Source organism: Setaria viridis, chromosome 6, assembly GCF_005286985.2.
Source record: "Setaria viridis chromosome 6, Setaria_viridis_v4.0, whole genome shotgun sequence".
Taxonomy (NCBI): Eukaryota; Viridiplantae; Streptophyta; class Magnoliopsida; order Poales; family Poaceae; genus Setaria; species Setaria viridis.
The window spans coordinates 8,051,208-8,073,566 of NC_048268.2; the positions used below are offsets into that span (position 1 = coordinate 8,051,208).

At 48.9% G+C, this 22,359-nt stretch overlaps 3 protein-coding genes and 1 non-coding gene across 4 annotated transcripts; 2 read left to right on the forward strand and 2 right to left on the reverse strand.

The window, feature by feature from the left end:
* Positions 1-798: 798 nt before the first annotated feature.
* On the reverse strand, positions 799-934 carry LOC117862325 (small nucleolar RNA Z247). Its single transcript, XR_004641973.1, has one exon. It is a non-coding gene; the product is annotated as a small nucleolar RNA Z247 (small nucleolar RNA).
* Positions 935-7,430: 6,496 nt separating this feature from the next.
* Positions 7,431-8,334, reverse strand: LOC117861721 (expansin-A4-like). The gene is made up of 2 exons (XM_034745272.1): positions 8,172-8,334; positions 7,431-8,056 (listed from the first exon to the last, which is right to left on the reverse strand). The coding sequence occupies exons 1-2, from the start codon at positions 8,332-8,334 to the stop codon at positions 7,431-7,433; spliced, it is 789 nt and encodes a 262-aa protein (XP_034601163.1).
* A 10,504-nt stretch (positions 8,335-18,838) lies between these two features.
* Positions 18,839-20,035, forward strand: LOC117861637 (expansin-A4). The gene is made up of 2 exons (XM_034745208.2): positions 18,839-19,107; positions 19,205-20,035. Exons 1-2 carry the CDS (start codon positions 18,945-18,947, stop codon positions 19,828-19,830), a joined length of 789 nt encoding a protein of 262 aa, XP_034601099.1. The 5' UTR covers positions 18,839-18,944; the 3' UTR covers positions 19,831-20,035.
* Positions 20,036-20,857: 822 nt separating this feature from the next.
* Positions 20,858-21,317, forward strand: LOC117862126 (pollen allergen Phl p 2). The gene has a single exon (XM_034745642.2). The coding sequence runs from the start codon at positions 20,907-20,909 to the stop codon at positions 21,261-21,263; it is 357 nt and encodes a 118-aa protein (XP_034601533.1). The 5' UTR covers positions 20,858-20,906; the 3' UTR covers positions 21,264-21,317.
* The last annotated feature ends 1,042 nt before the right edge of the window (positions 21,318-22,359 follow it).

Consider the following 22,359-nt stretch of genomic DNA (forward strand, 5'->3'; position numbering starts at 1 on the left):
AATGATGCCACCATGATATAGAAGGTTTGAAAACATGATGAACTTCTGCAGAAGGAATCGGAGGCATTGGGTAAAGGCCATCACGGCATCTACTGTGAAGAAGAGGAGTCTTGGTGTCCAGATACTTAACATAGAAAAAGGTAGGGTGAAACTCCAAGAACACATTATTATCCCTAGTGAACTTATGGACAAAGACTAAATTTTTAGATGTAGAGGGAACATGAAAAACATTATTGAAAGAAAAACTACGATTGGGAGTATGAATCATAGATTTACCAATGTGACAAATGTCCATACCTTTGCCATTAGCTGCATGGATCTGATCATGTCCAGCATATTTCTCCCATGTATTAAGACTGTCCAAAGTGTTGGTAATGTGATCTGTGGATCCAGAGTCAACATACTAATTAGTGTCTACGCCATAGGAAGACACAGCTGCAGATGCAGATCTGGGGGCATTATAATTCTGCCTGGGAGGAGGAACATAGTTTTTCTTGAACCGGATCTAGCACTCAAGGACTGTGTGGCCAATGCATTCACACAATTGACAGACCAGCACATCATCGGAGTCATCACCAGAACTTCCAACACCTCGACTGCCAGAGGGAAAACCACGACCAGAGGAATGAAAGCCACGGCCTGGACCATTGTTGCGGCCACGACCTCGTCCAGAGAAGGAGCCATGACCACCATATGAAGAACCACGTCCTCCAGAAGAAAAACCACGACTACCGGTAGTGGCATTAACTGAAGAATAGAACTAATTATTATTCTCATTGTGTTGTTGAGACAAGCGGGCTTCGTATGACAGGAGGTGAGCATAGAGATCGCTCAAGGTAAGGTTATCTTTTGTAGACATCGACGAAACATATGGATTGTAATCAGCACCTAACCCATTAAGGATATAGGATTGAAGCTCATCATCATCAATCTTCTTTCCGGGTGCTGCCATCTCATCACCAAAACCCTTCATCTTGATGTAGTATGCTGCGGTAGAGTTGTGACCTTTCTTCTCACAAGAGAGTTGAGACCTTAGCTGCATAATCCTCGACTTTGATTGAGAAGAGAACATCTATGTTATTGCTGTCCATCCCTCTGAGGCATGCTCAAGCGACGAAACCTGAACCAAAATTTCTTTGGTCATAGATGACAGGAGATACCCCAAGAGTTGCTGATCATGAGCAACCCAATGCACATATGCAGAATTCTCATGCTCTTCCTTTGATTTGTCCACCTTTTCCACCACAACAGTAGGAGGAGGTGCCACCAAAGATCCATCGAGATGCCCGACGAGGCGTGCACCACGGATTGCCGGTATAAGCTGGGCTCGCCACACCAGGAAATTATCTCGTGTGAATTTCTCAGACATGGGAATTGAGAAGAGAACCAACACGGAGGAGCTTGACAACGCCATTAGCGCCGATGTTGCCAATTGCAAGATTTTCTCGACGACAACTAGATGTATTGGAGAAGGAGGCTACCTGATACCATGTAAGAGTTAGTATAGAACGACACAAGCCAATACGGCTGCCTTGCCTTCATTATATAGTCAGTACAAAGTGTACATGTCCATGTAGGACAGCCTGGTAGAAATCAAGTAGGACTCTAAGGCATGAGCGTATACAACAGGAAAGTCCTAGAAGTATTCCTACATGTCTCATAAACTTTAATCTGTTTCTAGATTTCTGATATTTCTAGGTTCTTTCATTAGACCGGTTGGTGATGATTAAATATCAGTTTATAGCTACAACTAAACCCAATCAGTATGACCACTAGTTTTTGGTTGTTGCTAATCTATTTGATAACCACTAAGCTAACATAATAAAAAATGGTTAAATTTAACAGATGACCGGGATATGCATGATCTGCATATGGTCCAATCCTGAATTATCTAAGGTGAATAGGTTAACACAAGATCATGTAGATCCAATGCAAATCTTTTCAACACAAACGCTAGCTTGCAGCGGACAAAACATCTTAGAACGCAGAAGCTGAAACAACTTTATGTCATTTTGTTAGGAAAAACAAAGGGCACCAGATGAATAGCGCCGTGTGGCTGAATCCACGAGGCACAAAAGGCTAGCAGAAATGCCAGATGAACAAAGCTGCTAGGGCTCTCGTAGTGTTGGAGCTTACCCTACGGCAAAGGGCAAAGTCTACTTGTAATATTCCAAAAATTGGAAATATTAAATTGAGTGAAATTTCAAAAAATTAAAACTTCTTGTTTGAATTGTGTGCTCATTTGAAAATAGAAGACAAATTCTACTCTCTTCTAGAAATTCCCTAATAAATTAAATCTCAATTTAATTTCAGAACTTATGTGCTAGTTTGATTTGACACTTTATGGATTTTGTTGGATTTAAAAAATGAGTGCATTTGAATTTTGAATCTAATTCAAAATTTAAACTAAATATAAATAAAAAATAAAACCTAACCTAACATCTAACCCACTAGGTCAGCCCACAACCAACCGGCCTGTCCTGCCTAGCCTCTCCCGCAGCAGCCCACCGGACCGGCCCAGCCAACCCGCTAGGCCGCCGCGACCCTCTCCATCTCCTTTCCACCACTGACGCGCGAGCCCCGCCCGTTAGCCACCACGCCCCTGTTGCCCCTTCTTCCACCTCGCGCTGTATGTGTCACGTGCGCAGCATGCAGTGTGTGCGTGCCCGATGGGACGGGCTCACCGGACGTGTCCGCGCTAGCGCGTGGGCCCGTGACCCTTCCCTTGCTCCTCCGCTTTTGTGCTGGAGGCTGTGGATGGCCTCCTCTTCGCCTTGCCTTGCCGCCGCCGCATCTCAGCCGCCCGCTTGCCGACGCCACACCCCCCAAACCCTAGCCCTAGCTGCACCCCACGCCGCTATATAAGGATGCAGAGCCCCGGCTTCTCGCCATGCATCCGGGGTTTTTTCCCTTGCCACCGACACGCTTGCCTGAGAGGAGAGAGGGGAAGGGAAAGGAAGAGGAGGATAAGGGAGAAAAAGAGGAGAAGAGGAAGGGAGGTAGCGCTGGAAGGAAGAGGAGGCCTCCGCCGTGGGGAGGAGTCAGAGCCACCATCCATTGGAGTAGCCACTGCCAGAACAAAGCCAAGGACGCACTGCCACCATCGTCGTACCGCGAGTCACCACCAAGCCGGCCATGCTATACTCCTCCGCCCCACCGTGAGCACCGCCGCTCCCTCTTCTCTCCGCATTGGCACCCCTATCTGGCCTTCGAGCCGCCATCGCCTTGAGCCGCCAACGCTTGCCGTCGCCGTTGTGCTGCCGGCCTTCATGCCGTGCTTCTTGTGCCGGCCTTCATGCTGTGCTTCTTGTGCAGGTGCCGCCGTTGCCGTCCGAGCAGCCGTGCCCTCGCCGCGGCCCTAGAACCCTAGGGCGCCGAGCGCGTGGCTGACCATGCCGCGGGCAGGGAGCTTCCCTGCACCGCGCGCACGCGTCACCTCGCCCTAGCCTAAGGCCTTGGCCGGGCCGCAGCCACGCCGCGCCTCCTACTGCGTCGCCTGTAGCCTCGCCGCGCTGTGTTGCCATGTTGCCCGCTGTAATGTCGCGCTGTGCTGCGACGTCATAGGCGCGGTCACCACGCGCCCTTAGCCACACCGCCGCGCCCACACCCGCGCCAGCCAATCAAGCGAGCGCCATACGCTTAGCTACACGAGCATGGCGCACAGGATCATCCGGCCGGCACACCGGATCCCGGGCTAACCTTGGGTGGCCACGTGTGTGCCACGTGGTAGTGCCACGTAGTATAGGTTGGCCACATGGCTCTCACATGGCATGGGCCGGGCCCCCACATGGGAGGCCCTGACCAGTGGGCCCACCGGTTGACTGGTGGGGCCTAGTTGACCACTGCCCGGCCAACGTTGACCAAGTCAATGCCGACGTCAGCCAACACGTGGCACCCTCCCGTGCTGCCACGTGGCACAACCAGAAGCTGACACGTGTCACCCTAATTAATGTTTTTTCCAAAATTAATTAAATAGTTAAATAAATCCTTTAATCTTTAAAAATTCATAACTAATTCATTGAACTCTGAAAAATATGAAACCAATTGTATTAAATTCATAAAATTGAGCTTGTGCTGTTTGTAGCTAGTTTGCTATTATTTGGATCTTCTAAATTTTGCTTTCTTGATTTTTTGCCTAGATGAGATGTCGATTAATTTATATTGCGTCGTATCTCATTTTGTTCAGACCCGAGCTAGGACCTGGAAAACTCTCAAAATCCCAACTACACCAAGGAGGATCCCAACGACTATGGATAAGGTGTCATGTCACTCCCAATCATATAGATCCTATTCATACTTAGTTGCTAGCGCTTTATTGATGATGCTTGGATGATGATTGATTGCATAGACTATGTTTCTAGTCATGCCTTGATAATTATTTATCCTGTTTTCCTTGTTACCTACTTGTGGACTAGCTACAGACCCCTAGCTAGTCCACCTTACTTATATCCATATACATACTTTTGAGTTATGGATGGGCATATGCCATGGATTTGGTGATATATACATGCTTTTGAGTTATGAATGGGCATATGCCATGACTTTGGTGATGGGATTTCTTGTACACTCTCGCGTGTGTTTTGGGTGAGTGTGATTCCTTGATGTGTTTTGGCGGAGCGAGCCATCATTGGTATTGGGGAGTGCCTTTCCAGGGGAGAGCATTCTGGACTCTCTCCGCCCCATGTGCCTATGGCGGGTACCTTGTTTGACATTGAGGAGCAGGTGGCGTACTTGTACATTGCAGGTGTTTCAGCACATACTTATGGAGTTGAGTGCTCGCTCTCGGCCCCTAAGGACTGAGTCAATTTACCACCAGTCATAGTATCTATTTTCGTACATACCGTTCACCTCGTTATGGGTGGGGTTCGGTTCGAGACTAGTGGTGGATAGTGCTCAGCCTGTAGGCGGATTGGAGGATCAGTGTAAGGAGTTCGAGGTGTTGACCTGCTCTGACAAGACTGCACCCCAACATGGGTAGGTTTCACAGCTTCAAGGTCCTCAACTGGTGACAGCATGCCCTGCAGTTGAGGACAGTTCTTGACTCGAAGAAACAGGAGAGTACTATCCACTTACTAGGGCTCTGACTGTTAGGTAGGGTTTGGACGGATCGCTACCGTTCAGGCTCCATCCGTGCGGGTACAGTTGTACAACCTCTACAGGGTGTATAAACCTATAGCTATAGTCCATGTCCACTGGTTATGGATAGTGTTGTTGACTACTGCTACTTCTGGCTAGACTTATATTTTTACTTCTACCTTCCCTTTTTGAGATAGACTAGTATTTGCCGTTGAGATGTGAGGGGAGAGAGTTCCCACATCGCCTAGTGTGTTTGGGTACTGGATTCTTGGGTGAAGGATCTGGTGATTTGTAATGACTTCCTTAATGTGAGGTGTTGACCTTAGAGATGGTATTGCTTTGATGCATCCTTGATTGCTGTTGCTGCTGCATATACCTCTACAACCATATTTAGGTTGTTCCATGCATATAGTATTATTCTCCTGTTTCCTTGGCTTGCTGCTTTTGGGAGTTGACATGGTCTACCCGCTTCTTGGGTAGATTGTAGCTTTTCAGGGTCGGAGCCCGACTACGACTTTGACAACGATGGATGGGAAGACTAGGGATGGTCCCTCGCTCAAGTCTCCTATGGAGATGTTATCCGCCATGCTACGTGTTTCCGTTGCGTAGATGTTTTACCTTTCATGATTCAGTTTTGATGGACTTGTACCGGCATGAGCCGAAGTGTTGTACTCGATATTTATGATATTATTACTCTGTTGCTATTCTATATATATTTCTGTGTTGATATGGATTTGTACTAGGATTCACATGTGATAGCCTTCCTGAGACTATCACAGAGGTGCGTAGACTTGAATTTCCGGAGACGTTTCACTGCTCATCCTAGTCGTTTATCGATACACACTTCCACAATCCCATCATCATCTTCTTAAAACCTTTTCCTGCATTGACTTGGGAGCTAAAAGGAGAGGTGTTCCTTATCCTCCTCTGTCCTTGCATTGTATTGTCGGTAGCCAGCAGTACAATGCTTGCTCCCTAAACATCGCCAGCCTTATTTGCACAGTGATTATTCCGTCATCAACCTTGTGCTATGGGGTCGTGTCAGTGTAGTGGTTCCCGGCCAATTGCACGTGATCTTTCTGTTAGTTCAAACAGATATTCTGGTGGTGGGTCGATTGATTCCTCTCTTTGTCTGTGGTCTGCTTCTCATAACTGACTTGATTAAAACTTCTGAAATGATAATTTTCTAAGTATATTGGTGCTCTCTAAAAACAGGCGATCTTACAGCCTAAAAAAAGAAGGCAATCTCACATTGACATACAATCTTTACGCGACTTAAAAGATAACCTTCTAATATGTGATCTTTATATTTTTATTAAAGTATTTACGAACTTTTATTTTCATTTGTTTTCCATTAAGGCAGTTTCACTTTCAATATGACACTTGAACAAATGTTATATGCTCTTGTTTGAATTTTTCTCCATACTATACAAACTAAGATTAATGTTGTTGGCCAACTACTTGCTCTTCCGTTTCATTTTTCTCCACCTATTTGAGTTTTCTTGTATCAATTTATACTTTGCAAGTTTTTAATTACATGTTCATAAATAACAGTTACATATTATTTTTTTGTAATTCCATATATTTTGTGGTGTAACTAATGACTTGGACTTTTTTTTTACCTTGGTTTTCTCTGTGAGTTCTTAAACAAAAAACAACACACTACATGAGCTGGTTGGATCCACGGAAACACAACCAAGATGCTCACGTGCAAGGATCTGCTCATTTCTGTTTCTACCATATGGTTTGGAAGTTGACTGATGACACAAAGAAAAAAGTTAGCTGATTTAGTACTCTGACTGCAATTGGAAGCCTCAGAAGTAATTGTGATCTGAAAATTTTTCAGTCGATTTGCTTTGGTTAACAAAAAAGTGTATGATCACACCTTCCCATTGTTGGAAATTCGACTGAAACCCAAAAGAAAATAGTTAGTACAGTAGTAGCAGCAGGTAGACACTACCTTTTTTTTTCTCCTCGTGGGCTGCGCTCATCATCCTCCTGGGCGGCAGTTGTTTTGTTTTGCTTCGTGGACTTTGCTTATCTAGTTTCAGCCCAATATTTGTTTCGCTAGGTGGGCTTTGATTTGTTTCCCGTTTGAGCCCATGTCTTGGTTGACACACACGTCCAGTCCCCCGTTTTTATTTATTTTGTCCAAACAAAATTCCAGTCATCTTTTAGGAAGGAAACAATGTGCTTGACTTTGTGCTAAAAATCGGTTGAGATTGAAAAATTCACTCACGTTTTGTGGTTCTTGCAACAAGAATATCAAAATGTTACAAAAATATAGATGCCCCCGATATTAATTCGTGGAAATTTCTTCATACATGGATCATTTCAAAAGATCGATCAGAAATTCAGAACTGGTGCTTTCCCTCGAAGCTCTGACCGGCCGTCCACGTCGGCGGCACGACGTGGTCGAAGACGATGGAGCGGCCGTCGCCGTTGGTCACCCGGAACGACAGTCCCTGCCCGACGAGCCGCGCGTCGGCGCCATCCCAGATCTGCCCCCAGTTGCGCCGCATCTCCACCCACGCCCCGTCCCGGGACCCCTTGGCCGCAACGGCCCTGACATCCCCGGCGCCGGCGACGTTGAAGACGAGCACGGCGACCCACCACCGGTTCCCCCTCATCTCGAACCGCACACCGCCGCGCTTGGCGCAGAGCGCGCGGCGGTACTGCACGGGGATGATGCCGACGTGGAAGTCGGTGACGAGGCGGAGGAACACGGGCTTGGACAGGTCGAAGTGACGCAGCGGCGGGTTGCACCAGTTCTCGTTGGGCTTGGAGTAGTTGGCCGGGCACGCGTTCGTCGCCGTCACCGTCACCGGCGCGCCGCCGCGCGCGCAGTAGGAGCTGCCCTGGCACCGGAGCTCGTAGCAGCCGCCGCAGGCCCTGCCTTCGTCGAAGAGCGCCACGCTCAGCGCCGTCGTCTCCAGCCCGTACCCCTGCTCGAACAGGTTGCCGTACCCGCACGCGCCCTCTGCAAGCATTGGCAATTTGACATGGCAGTCGTTAATTACATTGTTACGTGCTAGAGCAAGAAGAAGACTAGGTAGAACGCACAAGCATGTCAGTGGTGGACCCTATCAACTCACGCATGGTTTCGGCTCCGGTCTCGTCGCCGTAGAACGTGGCGTGCGCCTCCTGCCAGCCGCCGCCGTGGACCGCCGCTGCCGTGACCGCCGCCGGAGAGGCGGCGAGCAGAAGCAGCAGTGCCGCGGCCGCGGTGGCGCGGCGAGACGCCGGTCTCGGATCCATTCGGCCCGCGCCTGCTCTTGATGGAACGAACGAACACTGGACGATGCCGAGAGATTGACCTTGTGAGAGAGCGCTGTTTGTGTTGTACGGAAGGGGTACGGTGGGCTATATATACGAATGCGGACAAGTAGGGCGAAAAATCATTTGAGGAAATTAGCAGCCATGCAAGGCAAGTAAAATTAAAATTGGAATCTCTGCCGTATTTGAAGGCGTGACAAAAGCGAGCTACTATATTCTTTTGATTAATGGTGGCGTGCAGAGGAATTCGTAATTTCGTATTTGCAGAGATTTAAGTTCCACAACGGGAAATTCTTGGGGAAAAACCTAATCTCCGGTAAAGTTTTGGAAAAATGCAGAAGTGGGCAGCCATTGAATGCATTGAGCGGGAGCTCCTGTCCATCGAGTTTCTCGTTGTATGGGAGAAATTAGGCGATGATTGTCAACTTATTGATCTCTTATCATCTTTTTTGGGTAAGCAGTGAGGGGGTTGGGGATCGCCAAAATGTTAAGTACCCTCAAACATGGGTGTGGGTTTTGAAGCCTTAACTTAAACGATTGTTTCGACAGAAGTCTTCAGCTTCCGCACGACATGCCCCCGCAGCTCGCTCCCCCGCCGCGCGCCTCCGGCGGCGGCGCATCCCGTCCCGCCGACCAAGCCCCAGCGCCGCTCCCTCCCAGCAACCAGAGCCTCCGCGGCCTCCTGGCCGTCCCCACCGCTGGCCCCTCGTCCAGCTTCCAGCCCCTGCACAGAGACCCTGGCAGCTGCTTTTCCCCACAGATCCCCTTTCGTCAATTTGAACTTTGAACTGCAGAACTCCAGATGCTTCCCAGGTAAACTCCGCAGCACGAATCTCACCGGATCCGCAGCAATTACGCCCCGCCCGGCCCTTTCTCTCCTACGCGCAAGTTGTCAGGGGTGATCATGCGCCGGCGCCTGGTAAGGCTCCTCTATCCGCTTTTACTGCTCCCACCTGCTGCAGTAACTTCGCCCATGGCTGTACGTCTTCTCCGCCCAACTACCGCCTCGTCCGGAGCAGCTACTCCCGCAGCGCGACTTCTCCACTCATCTCCCACCCCGCTGCCTCTGAAGCTGTGCCCGAGGTGACCGGAGCGCGGCCCAAGGACGACCTCTTCACTCTTCAGGATGGCTGGACGGCCGTCAGACAGCCTCACTAGTGGAGGAGAGGGCGCCATTCAAGTCCGCCTGGCCGACCTTCTCCCCATCGACACTCCGACAGTGAACGCCCCCGGCTCCAACCTTCCCCAACGCTGCAAGCTTTTCGGGCCAGAACAAACAGGCGTTGCTTCGTCTGTTTGGCCCCGGGTCACCACACCGTGTCCTGCTGCGACCCCGTTAGGTGCTACCTCTGCCTCCGCTACGGTCACCGCACCAAGCTCTGCCCCACTGGCCGTCGCCTCAGCACAAGGTCGTCTATGCAGCGCCCTCCCCGTCGCGCGGAGGTTGCCAGGGAGCAGGATCGACGCGCCCCCCCCTTCACCACGCTCGGCCTTCACAGGTGCATCTTCGCCAGGCTCGGGCTCCAGCTCGCCAACAACCCCTTTGTCACCAAGCTCGGCCTCCTCTTCGTCAGCAGCTACCCCTACGCCAAGCTCGGTCTCCGCCATGCCACCAGCCGACACCTCGCCGGATCCGGTTGCCTCCTCGCCAGCACCTGCCCCAGCCGCCGAACCCGCACCCTCGACGACCATGTCACGGCTCGGCGACCCTGCGACTAGGCCGAAGCAGGTGGATTGCCTGGTTCAAGCAACTGGGGACATCGACACCGATCTGCGTGAGTAGGAGACGACGGCGGTGGTCACTTGGGCTGTGCGTGGCTGGGAACCTGTCGACCCACGCGACGTCGAACGCGCCATCAGGGAGGAGTTCAGGTTGCGCCACGGAGAGGTGACCGTCTCACGCCACTTTCCTGAGGCTTTCTTGATCAAGTTTAAGTATAGTCACCACTACACCGAAGCTCTCCAGAAGGGGAAGGCTACAGGTTCCGGCGTGGAAGTCTTCTTCACCAAGTGGAGAAGCCTGCGTGATGCTGAAGGCGTAGCGCTCCTCTTCCGTGTCAGGCTTTGCCTTGATGGCATGCCGATGCATGCCTGGAGAGCTGACATTGTGGAACGGCTCATCGGCAGCACCTGCGCCCTTGAGGCCATCGACACCAACCTGGAGCAACCGCACGAGATGAAGACGATCAACCTTTGGGCTTGGACAGCTAACCCAAGCTCCATCCCAAAGTGTGCCTGGCTCACGTTCACCGGCCGGGCGCGCGACCCCAGGCTGGAGGACATGATGGTGTCCAAGACACCGCCGGGACAATGGCAGTGTGGCGTCAAGCACTGCGTCATCCTTCACCTCAAGGAGATCCAGGACTACACCCTCGCGTCCGTCAACCTTGACGACCGGACATCCTGCACGTCGTCGATCCGCCGGCTCCCTCCCTGGCACCTTGGGTGCATTGACGGGGAGACGAGACCTCGACGGGTGGAACGTGTAGAGCGCCAACTTTCGCCTTCGCGCTCTGACCATCCTCGCCATGGTCGGAGCAGTGCGGCGGGGGAGAGCGATCGGCGCGACAAAAAGGAGGATCGCCAGCGGAGGAGCTACAACAACGACCATCCCACTAGCAGGTGGAACGTCTGGCGCCGGCGGAACGATGACGACGACGACCACGATCAGCACGGGCGAGGTGACCGTACCCGACGCGCACACGATGCGCACAAGGGCACGTGCGGCGACACCGGCCGTGAGCGTGACCGCTCGCCCAGGCGCCGGAACTGGGGCGGCGAGAGCAAGCACGGGGAGCGGCAGCACCAAACCCACCCCAGCGGCACCTCCATGCCTCATCAGCTCTCCCTGTTCGGCCCTGTCCGTGATGCCAGAGTGCTTGAACTAAAGTTCCTGTTCGCTAACCGTGCTTCTAATATGAAGGAGGCAGCTGCAAACTTTCTATGCAGGCAAGATGGGAAGACCGACGACAATCCTCCCCAACTGCCCATCCTGTACAACTACATCAACAAAGCGGCCATCCTGGCCGATGCTCTTCACCTTACGCACGAAGGGGATGAAGTCTGGTCCGGGGAGCGGTGCAAAGACAAGAACAGCCAGCCAACGGTCAATGTTTCACAAGCGTTCGATCGCATCAAAGTTGACCTAGCAATGCCCAGCCACAACTCACCCATGGGGGACACAACTACGATACAGGAGCTCTCGCCCGGCTGGAACCAGGAGCCTCCAACGCCACCTTCGTCTACACCTCTAATAGCTGATTGCATCTCACCCAGCAGCCACACCTTTTTTTACCCCCCTACTCTTGAACAGATGGCGCGCACCTCCCCCGGCGACACAGGTGGCTTGAATGATTTGCAGGACACGACTGCAGACCCAATCTCGGTCCAGGAGGTGGAGGCGGCATTGAACAGCCTCCAGGTGCACCTCCAGCAAATCACCCACGAGCTGCCACTGCCGCTGTCACCTTCAGCCGACAGGGACCACTGCCCCTCTAATAATGCACATATCGAGCAGGTGCTGAAGCAGCAAGATGGAGCAGCAACAAGCACTGCAAACGTCAGCAGCATGACCGGGCCAACCTCTGCGGTCAGCGCCTTCTTCACCAAGCTGGCACAGGTGCTTCAGCTCCAGGCAACGGAGGCAGGCAAGGAGGACCAGACGCAGCACCAGCAGGGCAAGGCGCCCAAGCCGCGACGACCAAAACGCGTTTTTGACATGTCGACGGTACGCCGCAGTGCAAGACTTTCAAATCGTAGGCCGATGCCGGCAGTTCAAAGAGCGCAACATAACCTCTGTCGCAAATTAGGTCTACTCACTGATGATCTACAGCCCATCGAGGTTGCTTTGCAGGAGTACTTGTCTATGTTCCAGGTTCCGGTGCCTCAAGATGTTATTGCGGCGTTGACGGCGGCTTTCAACCTTGATGACCCTACTGCTCAAGAGCTCGATGAAGCAATGGCCAGGGTGGCCGGCGAAGCCATTGAAGACTTTCAGGGGGACATAGCTCAGGAGGGAGAAGGGGAAGACGCCAACAACATCCACGGAGGGGCCTTTGCTGCAGCGACTGCAGCTACGCAGGCCATCATCTGATCCAAACGCAGCAACCACATAGAGTCTTGCTACTTATCATGTTAACTACAACATCTGCAATCACTAATTTCTGCAGCTCAATCATCGTATCAGTTATGCTACAGTTCAGCTCGAATGTAATCTTGCCACCTGAACAATGCTATGGTGTTTTACTTATTTGTGCAATTCGTCCCCTTCGTGTGTTGACCAAGAGAAGTATGTCTGTGCTGCCTGCTGGCTGCTGCCTGCTGCTTGTATGCAACAATGCTATGATGTTGATCTGGTGCATTATCTGCCTTATGCTTCCTGCTTGGACGTGGTGTTTCTCTGTAGCTGGTGCTCAGTGTCACGAGCAATGGTAGCATGTCAACTCTAGTGGGCACTGCATATACTAAGAGTGGGTGGGTGCTGCAATGCTTGTGCACGTACCGCCTCATGGAGTGGGTATGCGTTGCTCCCTGGGACAAGCTGACCAGGGACAAGCGTTTCACAAATCCCTCATGAATCTTGAAATCCTGTGCTGGAACATGAGAGACCTAAACCAGAGAGCGAGAAGAGATACAGTACGGGAGACCATTTCATCAACCCTTTGCCACATCGCATGCCTTCAGGAAACCAAGTTAAGTAATATTGACCAATTCACGGCAAGTTATTTAGGAGGCTCCAGGCTTGACAGCCACTCATACAAGCCGGCTGGGGGACCTAATGGAACCAGGGATGGCATCCTACTGTTATGGAACAGCTCCCACGTTGCGCTCACAGACATTGTGCTAGGAACTTATCACATAACAGCAACAGTAGCAATGCAGGAAACGGAGAATTCGTTCACGCTCACCGTGGTTTACGGGCCAACACAATCCAATGAAAAACCCCAGTTCCTAGTAGAAATACAAGCACAACGACCTCAACGCAGCTCTCAATGGTTAGTCCTAGGCGACTTCAACATTATTTACAAAGCAAGCGACAAAAATAATAACAAGATAAACCTGAGGCTTATGAATTTATTCAAACAAGCACTAGATGACACCGATCTACGCAAGATACATCTTCAAAATAGGCAATTCACTTGGAGCAACGAGAGGCAAAGCCCGACACTTGTTAGACTGGACAGAGTTTTTGCAAATGCGGAATGGGAAAACGCATTCAACACACACATTCTACACGCTCTTTCAACTTCCCTATCCGACCATTGTCCTATCTTGCTCTCCAATCAGAGTGGCCCCAGACGCCCTAGATCCTTCAAGTTTGAGAACTTTTGGACAATGCTCCCGGGGTTTACGGAAACTGTAGCACGTGCGTGGACCACACACTCGCCACATCACGAGCCTTTTCACAAGCTCTTTCACAAGCTCCACACCACAGCTGTCGCACTAAGAGAGTGGAGCGGACGCCTCATACCGGATGCGAGAATGCAGTTGCATATGGCCTTGGATGTGATTCTACGGTTCGACATAGCGCAAGAGCACCGGCAACTTACAGAGGCTGAGCGAACCCTGCGGAGCAGACTAAAGCTAAGGGTCATGGGGCTAGCCATAATTGAGCGCGCGCGCAAAAATCAAGCAACCAGAAGCTCAAACCTTAAACTCGGAGACGCTAATACGTGTTTTTTTCACCGGCGAGTAAACTCCAGGAAGCGCAAAAATTACATACCGAAGCTTAAAAGAGAAAATGGCTGGGAGTGCACACACGAAGAAAAAGCGGCCGACATACAAGATTTTTTTACGGCAGCCATGCAGCAGCCCCAACCACGCATAGTGGACCTCAATTGGGACCTTCTTCGCCTCAACCAGCATGATCTGTCATTTCTAAACTCACCATTCTCCGAAGAGGAAATCAAGCAATCAATCCTTAGCATGCCAGGGGATAAAGCCCCTGGTCCGGACGGGTTTACGGGGTTATTCCTAAAATCATGCTGGAGCACCATAAAACAGGATGTAATGGCAGCAGTAAACACGTTCTACGGTCTCCGATGCAACAGCCTCCAGCTAATTAACACAGCTACCATCATACTCATCCCGAAGAAAGAGGGGGCGAACACCGTGCAGGACTTCAGGCCTATAAGCCTCATTCACTCGTTCATCAAGATCATCACGAAGGCTATGGCACTGAGATTACAACCCCACATGAATGCAATTGTCTCCAAATGCCAAAGCGCATTTATTAAGACGCGGAATATCCATGACAACTTTATGACAGTGCGAAGTACGGCAAGAAGATATCGCAGAAACAAAGTGCCGGCTATTTTCCTCAAATTGGACATCGCTAAAGCCTTCGACTCCATACGATGGGACTACCTTCTCCTACTTCTGCGTCACTTGGGATTCCCCGCGCACTGGTGCGATTGGACTGCAGCCATTCTGTCTACTTCTTCCTCACGCGTCCTCCTAAATGGAGTCCCGAACCCACCAATAAAACATGGCCGTGGGTTGAGGCAAGGTGACCCATTATCACTGCTGCTATTCGTTATAGCGATCGATCCCCTACAAAGAATCCTGCAATTAGCGACAGATATGAACATCCTTACCAGACTACGCGAAAGGGCGCCCACATGCCGTATTTCAATGTACGCGGACGATGCGGCATTATTCATAGCACCAAGAAAAGAGGAAATTGATGCACTAACTAACATCTTGGAAAATTTCGGGGAAGCAACAGGTCTCAAAACAAACTTCCGCAAATCGACTATCGTCCCTATCTGTTGCGAAGGCATGCAATTGGACGTGGTACTGGAAAATCTACCGATGAGAAGGGGAGCCTTCCCAATCAAATACCTTGGGCTACCACTATCCACACTGAGACTGAAAGCTGTAGATTTCCAACCCTTGTTAGACAAGGTCGTGGCCAAGTTAAATAGTTGGAGTGGTAGAAACATGACGACAGTTGGCAGACTCACTTTGGTCAAATCGGTACTAACTACTCAACCGGTTTACTTACTGTCGGCCCTCAAAGCGCCCAAAGAGATATTGAAGATTATCGATGCTAAGCGAAGGAAATTCCTATGGGCGGAGTTGGAGCTGCTCACAGGCGGGAAATGCAAAGTGAATTGGACACGATCTGCATGGCCTAGGAGGGGAGGAGGACTAGGTGTGTTGCACCTCGGAAAATTCTCCAGGACTTGCGGTTACAGTGGCTCTGGCAGGACTGGATGAATGATGGACCTTCCTGGGAGAGCCAGGACATCCCTTGCTCCCAAACGGACCGCAAACTCTTTGCGGCGGCAACCAAGATCACAGTGGGAGATGGCAACAAGACTTCCTTCTGGGACAGTGGCTGGGTAAGTGGACAAAGGCCAAGGGACATTGCGCCAAATCTATATCATATCTCTAGAAGGAAGAACAGGACACTATATGATGCAGTCACAAATCGCACGTGGATAAGAGATTTAAACCTTCTTCATCAAGGATTTACCGCCACATATTTCATTGAGTACTACCGACTATGGGTTGAGACCAACCGCTTGCACCTTACGCCAGGCATCCCGGACACCATCACATGGAAATTCACGCCAAATGGGAAATATAGCACACAATCGGCATATAGAGTACAATTCATAGGATCCATGACAACTAATCTCGAGAACCTAATCTGGAAAACATGGGTGCCACCAAAGTGCAAATTCTTCAGCTGGTTGGCCGTGCAAGATAGAATTTGGACAGCGGACAGACTCCAGCGTCGGGGATGGACCAGTAACCCAACCTGCCCCCTTTGCAGCACAGCGCAGGAGATAGGGTATCACCTTTTCGCCGACTGCAGTTTCACACGGCTAATTTGGATGAAAATTCACACATGGACGCAATGCCCTAATGTTGATCCAAGCCGCTGGGATAGGCACGACTCCATACATAATTGGTGGACATCGCTGGCTAGCCCGGTGGCCGAGGGGAACGGGGGGAAAGGGTTGCAGACCCTCATTATCCTTGTTCTTTGGGAGATCTGGCTAGAGAGAAATCGGAGGATCTTCCAACACAAAGATAAGACGGTTACCCAGATAACCGACGGCATCAAGAACCAAGCTGCGATGTGGGTCGCTGCGGGAGCTAAACACTTGGGGGACTTTCTCTCAGGTTGAGTGTTCCATTTTGTACTAGTTGTCATAGCGGAGTTTTGCCTCCCCGTTTCAGGGATGCGAGTGTACAGCTTGTATAGTATGTTTGTATACGGCCTGTCGGGCTTTTCCTCTCTTTTAATATAGCAGCAGCTCTCCTACTGGCTCGTTTCAAAAAAAAAAAGCCTTAACTTCGCAAGTTGTACACCAACAACGAGGAGAATGGAATCCCTTAACCTCGCATGTTCAGTAGAAATACGAAGACGCTTCTTAGAATAAGTTTCAAACCCTCGTATGGTCTCAAATCCGTGGAAGGCTTCGAGGGTAACGAATGACGACAATAACAGCTAATTCTCATTAAACTAACCCTCGAGTGTTGGGATTAATTCCAAACACCGGTCTATTTCCTTTTTATTTCCTACTTAGGAATGGGCTCAAAGTGGAGTTGCTTGAGGTTAAGGTTTTTCATCAAGGCATTACGATGCTGGTACCTCGAGGGTAGGCGTTTGGCTCAAGATACTGGTGAAGTCCCAAGGCTAGTAGGCAGGTGGCGTGAGAAATGTGAACACGTGGAGAAGTTTAATTTGTACACATGTTCCTTAACAACCTTTATGTACGGCATATTTCAGGAATATAGTGGTTGAATAAGGGTACTTTAGGAATGTAAATTAGGCTAAGAGTCAATATTAAAGGGGAGTCCTACCCTATTGTAAAGAGAGATCACTTTTTCAATTGAAAATTGAAAGAGAGCATTGTTTTCATTGTAACCCTAAATCTGTTCCGTATCAAATTCGTTTGAGACCAACAGAGGGTGGCTTCTTTTTTTTCCCTAGAAAAAGCACCGCCCAATTAGTACAACAGAAATTACAAAATGATATGCCTACCATGGTCCTCACTCCTCATCATGAAACTTCAGACTTCAGAGGGACTCCCTGGTCAGGGAAAGATATTTCAATAATTTACTCGCAAAAGTTATCTTAAAAGCTTTTACGTAAAAGATATTTTAACACTTTTAGTGGAGAAGTCATTGAAATATTTTTAGAGAAAATTAGTTTATAACTTTGGTTGAAATTTATTTTTAAAAATTTTACAATAAAAGTTATTTAAGTAAATTTTTAAAAAATGCAATAGTGATGTTTTCAGAAAATAGTATTCAAAAAGGTTTGCAAAAAATATTATATTATAATATTTTTCATATAAAAGGTTTCCTATAAGCTTTAAACTGACAGATTTATCAAGTAATTTTTAGACTTTTTAGAAAATATTTCAAATAACATTTTACATTATGAAAAGGAAGGGAAATAGGAAAAGATAAAGAGGGCAATAACTTGGTGGCGACTTGGGTAATACTAGGGGATTGTGCTTGCTCATAAGAAAGTTTTGCTTATCAAAGTTTAAAAAACAATGTATACTAATGTAGTTTAAAATTTTCTCACCAAGACTTTTTTTAATTGGTTAGTTAGATTTAAAACTTTGCCTACATTTGAAGAGGGGCCGCAACGAGGATGATGGGCCCTATATTGCAAACGACGAGTATATTGCAAACGACGAGGAAGTGGGCAGTAGGTAGGTGAACTGTGAAGAAAGAAAATAGAATGGGAAGTTGAAAACCACTGGGTTATAAGGTGAAAAACTCATAAATACTTTCCTACAGATTGATGTATGAACGCAGCCCACAATTGGCAAATACTTATCTGAATATTTTGATGGTGCCAACTTAATACTTAACTTATTAGCCTTGGCTAGTATATATTTGCTTTCCAACAATATGCATCTGCACTAAGATTCTGTTTCCAGCAACATTTTAAGGTCCATTAATTATTCAATCTCTTGCCAAATTGCCGAATAAGTTATACGAGAAGAAATTGATGGTGGTGTGTGTCAATGGTGAATTCCGGCGCACGCGCACACTAGTGGAGTGGCTATGGCGTCGGCACGCATCTCTGGTGCTGGAATTTGATATCAAATCTCACCCGGTCATACATTTTTGCCGTTCATATTTTGAATTCAGAGTACTATATCTTGAGGATAAATGTAGTAGACGACACGCCGAAATCCACAATCTCCCAATGGCAAAATACTTGGTGGAATGCATGCATCATCCCATGAACAATCTCCTGCACTGTATGACACAGAAATGCAGTAGATTTTGTGCCATGGTTATATCCATCTTACAGATATACACAATCTTCAGCAATAAATTGCTCTAATTTGAATTCATCAACAGCGTTTAATTAATGCTAAATCTTCCCTTGCCATCACATTCGTAATCGTGTCAAAAACATATTTGGCTACGCGTTCCGGTCAAAATCAGTAGGATTTCATCTGCTCACAGCATTTATAAGAGTTTGCCAAGTGCTTGCACAGTATACGCCACTGGCTGCCCTATAAAGAGCAGGCTCCGGCCAAAGCCGAAACCATAGGCCATAGTATACCACAGTCCAAAACCTTGTTGGATTAGTAGTAGTGGTTTACATGGATACAAGTGCGTCGCCGTCGTCGTCTCGCTTTGCGGCAGCCGCCGTCGTGGTGGTGGCGGCGGCGCTGCTGCTGCTGCTGCCGGCCTTGTCGGCCGCCGACGACTGGGAGGACGCGCACGCCACGTTCTACGGCGACGAGACCGGTGGCGAGACCATGCGTAAGAAATAAGAATACACTCCACTATCTTGGTTTATTTGTCGTTTGTTCTCGCACGCACGTGCGTCATAGTGTGTGGCTTTCGATCGTGCACGCAGAGGGCGCGTGCGGGTACGGCAACCTGTTCGAGCAGGGGTACGGGCTGGAGACGACGGCGCTGAGCGTGGCGCTCTTCGGCGAGGGCAGGGCCTGCGGCGGCTGCTACGAGCTCCGGTGCCAGGGCAGCTCCTACTGCGCCCCCGGCGGCGCGCCGGTGACGGTGACGGCGACGAACCTGTGCCCGGCGAACTACTCCAAGCCCAACGAGAACTGGTGCAACCCGCCGCTGCGGCACTTCGACCTGTCCAAGCCCATGTTCCTGCGCCTCGTCACCGACTTCCACGTCGGCATCATCCCCGTGCAGTACCGCCGCGTGCCCTGCGCCAAGCGCGGCGGCGTGCGCTTCGAGATGAAGGGCAACCAGTGGTGGGTCGCCGTGCTCGTCTTCAACGTCGCCGGCGCCGGGGACGTCAAGGCCATGGCCGTCAGGGGGTCATGGGACGGGCAGTGGGCGGACATGTCGCGGAACTGGGGGCAGATCTGGACCAGCGGCGACAGCCGCCACGTCGGGCAGGGCCTCTCATTCCGCGTCGTTGCTGGCGACGGCAGGTCAGTGGAGCTGGACAACGTCGTGCCGCAGGGGTGGGCGTTCGGCCAGAGCTTCGAGGGCAGGGGTCAGTTTTGATTTTTTTTTCCCTGAACTTCTATCGATCACTCCCATGGTCCACAGTGTAGGGCAACGTACAACTGCCAGTGTCTATCCGCGCACGCATGATGTAGCATGTGTATATGGACCAGTGGTTGTTCAAATTGCAGAAATGTTTTTTTATCAAATCCTGTGATTTGGTTAATCAATGAAAAATCTGAAAAGATTGTCTCGAATGGATGCATTTGATGACCGGCATAATTACATTGGGGATTTGCAAATCTCAATTAATTGAAAATGCCAACAAAGAAAATCAATGCTCAAGTTATAACTTGCTTTTGTTCGTTAAAAAAAAACAATAACCTGGCATTTTGACCCACCAAAAATTTGAAACGGGCTTTTACTCTTCCATAATAGTATGATTAGTCGAAATGCGCCCCTGAACAAAATAAGAGAAGAGGGACAAACATTGCATAAGACTTTTTTTTTAGGTCGAGATCAGAGGCATCCGTAGGTAGCAGAGATTTCCACCCAAGCGGAGTACTCCCTCCTTATGCAATGTTTGTCCATAGCACACAATGTACATGAACATTAAGAAAAAGTCAATGTAAAATGACCACCCATGTCTATTAAATATCATAAGACAACAATTTCTCTTGTAGCTCTAAAACATCATAAAATGTTTCTCTCCTAAATCATTGCGTAATGAAGGGAGTATATTATAGTCTCGCCGTGACCGGAATAAGCAAGGACGATTTACTATGTTTTTGTTTATAAAAGCAATAAGTAGAGAAGCGATTTATTGCAGAAATAAGAAATAAGACTATTTTTTACTGTGCGTATTGCGCTTATCTTCTCCTTTTGGTCGAGAGGAGAGCAAAACAACAGAGACCACCAAAGCTCGAATCCATTTATAGCAATTGTACATGACCTTGGTCGTTGAACAAACTGGCCAGCGAGCTTCATGCCGCACCGCACGTCCATGCCCGGCTTCTTGCTCCCGCCACCAATAAATACATGAAACATCAATCACCACACACACACATCCATCCCTCGCTCCGTCAAGAAACAAGCAAGGTTACGCACCCTCATAGCTTGCTAGCTCTCCGCCAACAATGGCCTCCAGGTCCTCCATCCTTCTCGCCGCCGCGGTGCTGGCTGCGCTGCTGGCCGTGGGCTCATGCGGCTCTGCGCTCACCTTTAAGACCGGGCCGGGCTGCAGCACCACCCGCCTGGTCCTCATCCCTAGCACCACCATCTCCGAGGTGGAGGTCAAGGAGAAGGGCGCAAGCGACTTCTCGGAGCTCAAGGAAGGACCGACTGGCACTTGGACGCTCGATAGCAAGGCGCCGCTCAAGGGCCCCTTCTCCATCCGCTTTGCCGCCAAGTCCGGTGGCTACCGTGTCGTTGACGACGCCATTCCCGCTAGCTTCAAGGCCGGATCCGTCTACAAGACCAGCCTCCAGGTCTGAGCGATAGATCGGACGCGCGCGTATGGCGTCGGATTGGAAATTTATATGGACCTCTAAATAAAATTTTAAAAGAGATCGGGCTCACATGCCAGAGAGACATTTTTTTTCTATGGTTTGCTGATTGGCCACTCTTAGACTACAGTGTAAGGCAAATTGCCTAAATGTTTTCTTTCAAATCCTATGATTTGATTAATCAAAGTGACAAATAAAAAGGATTGTCTGTATTTGATCGAATGACTGCATAATTGAGGATTTGCAAAATCTTGTCTCATGGAAATTGATGGTGACTAATTTTCCAACAAAATATGACATGTTTTGTCTTTTTCCAACTAAATTGATATTTCACTTTATATTCTACAAATATAATTAGACATGTTTGTTTCAAATTCTGAAATCACATGTGTCAGACTCGCAAGAAGAGCAAAAGAAAAAAACTAGTATATAGGACATAGAACATGTTTCCCTTTGATACATGTGCTGGCGAGGGAACGAAGATGGTTAAGGCTGCCCAGGTTGCGGTCCGTGTCCAAGGCCAAAAAATAATGGAGGTTTAGGAAAATTTAGATAAATATTAAAGGAGAAAACACAACATCTCTTCAAAGAAAAAAAACGTAAGACATAAATCAAGGCAACGATATATAAGTAGAAAACGTAACATCTCTTCAAAGAAAAAAAAATGCATACTCAAGATTCTCCGTTTTCTATACAAACCACGGAATATCTCCATTGTGAAGATCCTAGGTGCATCGGCCATATGCGGTCTTTTAGGGAAAAAAGATTGAAAGGGTCGGCGCATTGGACTATTTTGAGGGTTGGATGTTTTTTCCTCTCTTATTGTAAGTAAACAAATATTTCATTTTATACCTACAAATATACTTGTTTTTTCCAAATGCTGAGACCTCACGTTTCAGAATCACAAAATCCAAATAGAAATTTAATAAAGATAAAAGGAGGTAGTATTAAGTACTGGAGGACACCAAGCTACGATGAAGCAGGTGGTGCAGCCAGCATAATTTAGTCACCACACAATATCCTGCCTCTCTACACAAGAACTAAGAGGTTGTAGACTATCGCTTGGTCGACTAATAGATATAAG

Excerpts from the sequence above, each read along its gene's own strand:
- LOC117862126 (XM_034745642.2), top strand. The coding sequence starts at position 20,907 with ATGGCCTCCAGGTCCTCCATCCTTCTCGCCGCCGCGGTGCTGGCTGCG.
- LOC117861721 (XM_034745272.1), bottom strand. The coding sequence starts at position 8,334 with ATGGATCCGAGACCGGCGTCTCGCCGCGCCACCGCGGCCGCGGCACTG. Across the intron at positions 8,057-8,171 it reads GACCGGAGCCGAAACCATGC|AGGGCGCGTGCGGGTACGGC; the intron begins GTGAGTTGATAG and ends CAATGCTTGCAG.
- LOC117861637 (XM_034745208.2), top strand. The coding sequence starts at position 18,945 with ATGGATACAAGTGCGTCGCCGTCGTCGTCTCGCTTTGCGGCAGCCGCC. Across the intron at positions 19,108-19,204 it reads GACCGGTGGCGAGACCATGC|AGGGCGCGTGCGGGTACGGC; the intron begins GTAAGAAATAAG and ends TCGTGCACGCAG.